Genomic DNA, 1605 nt, shown 5'->3' with positions numbered 1-1605 from the left:
GAGGCTGCGGTGGCTGGGAGCGGCCACTGCACTCCAGTCTGGGCGACAGAGTGAGACTCCAACTCAAAAAATAAATAAATAAATAATAAACCAAGTAGCTGGAACTACAGGCGCACGCTACCACACTCGGCTGATTTTTTGATTTATTGTAGAGATGAGGTCTCGCCAAGTTACCTGGGCTGGTCTCAAACCCATGAACTCAGGCAATCCTCTCGCCTCGTCCTCCCAAAGTGCTGTGATTATAGGCATGAGCCACTGTGCCTGGCCCTTGTTGACATCTCTACAAAATCCAGGCTTAAATATGGAGGCCCAGGGTTGAACTCGAGTCATCTTGAAGTCTCGCTGTTAGCAGAGTGACAGGCCCACAGTGTCCCCTCTTTTTCTTCAGGGATGACTTGGACAGAAAAACCACCAAGGGAAGACCTGGAAGAAATTCTGCAGCGTTTAGAAGAGAGAGAACCCGGTGGGTCTGGGACATCAATGCTGGGGTCAGCTAAGGGAGGCTGCCCTCCTAGCTACCTGTCCTGTTCCTTTGAGAATTCCACCCCTCCCCAGTCTCTCTTTCCCTCTATGTTTATAAACCACTGGAAGAGGCAATGGTGTCTCCTTCCCTTCCAGAAGAATACAGGGATCACTCATAAGCAGATCCTGAACATTTACCATCATACTATAAGAAAGGGCTGGGCAGTAGTGGGACACATAACCTCACCAAGGGTGCCTGATCGCAAACCAGGTGTAGTGGGGACCAAAGGAAGACCCGAACTTTACCTGTACGATGACCACTCGTTTACCTAAATCTAAATAGTACCCCACATTTTTTTTTTTTTTTGAATTGGAGTCTCATTCTGTTGCACAGGCTGGAGTGCAAAGGGCACACTCCCAGCCATCCCAGCCTCGACCTGCTGGGCTCAAATGATCCTCCTGCCTCAGCCTTCCAAGCAGCCAGAACTACAGGCAAGCACTACCATGCCCAGCTAATTTTTCGATTAATTGTAGAGACGGGGTCTCACCATATTGCCCAGGCTGGACTCAAACCCGCGGGCTCAGGCAATCCTCTTACATCGGCCTCCCAAAGTACTGGGATTATAGGCACCCGGCCTCCCACATCTTTAAAATAAAAAAATTTTAAAAATAGATTTTATGACCTCAATAATAAAAAAAAAGAACAGGGAAATCAAGCCTTGCAGAGACTCAGAAGTCAGGCTGTTGAAGTTCGGGTGTGAGTTGTGGAGAGTTTCTCTTGGTGTTCACCATTTTCTTTTTCTAAGTTGTTTCAAAGTTGACAGGACTTTGGGAGGCCGAGGTGAGAGAACTGCCTGAGTCTACCGGTTCGAGACATCCTGGGCAAACTGGCGAGATCTCATCTCTACAATAAATCAAAAAATTAGCCGGGCATGGTGGTACATGCCTGTAATTCCGACTACTTGGAAGACTGAAGCGGAAGGATCACCTGAGCCCAGTGAGTCGAGGCTGCGGTGACCATGAGTGTGCTACTGCACTCCAACCTGGGCAACAGAGTGAGACTCCGGCTCAAAATAAAAAGAGAATGCAGCCGGGCTCGGTGGCTCAGCCTGTAATCCCAGCACTTTGGGAGGCTGAGGTGAG

At 49.0% G+C, this 1605-nt stretch overlaps 1 protein-coding gene across 1 annotated transcript in view; it reads left to right on the top strand.

Moving 5' to 3' along the window:
• PYDC2 (pyrin domain containing 2) overlaps nt 1–463 on the top strand; it is a gene marked incomplete at its 3' end in the record, with an annotated part of 3583 nt that extends 3120 nt beyond the window's left edge. The window contains exon 3 of the mRNA XM_021709313.1: nt 389–463. Coding sequence (XP_021564988.1) covers nt 389–463 — 75 coding nt within the window. The remainder of the gene's footprint in view (nt 1–388) is intronic.
• Nucleotides 464–1605: the final 1142 nt, after the last annotated feature.

Source organism: Carlito syrichta, unplaced genomic scaffold, assembly GCF_000164805.1.
Source record: "Carlito syrichta isolate Samal-C Ts95f unplaced genomic scaffold, Tarsius_syrichta-2.0.1 Scaffold171830, whole genome shotgun sequence".
Lineage (NCBI taxonomy): Eukaryota > Metazoa > Chordata > Mammalia > Primates > Tarsiidae > Carlito > Carlito syrichta.
Note: the sequence above shows the minus strand (reverse complement) of the source record. Positions and strands in the feature narration are given on the sequence as shown.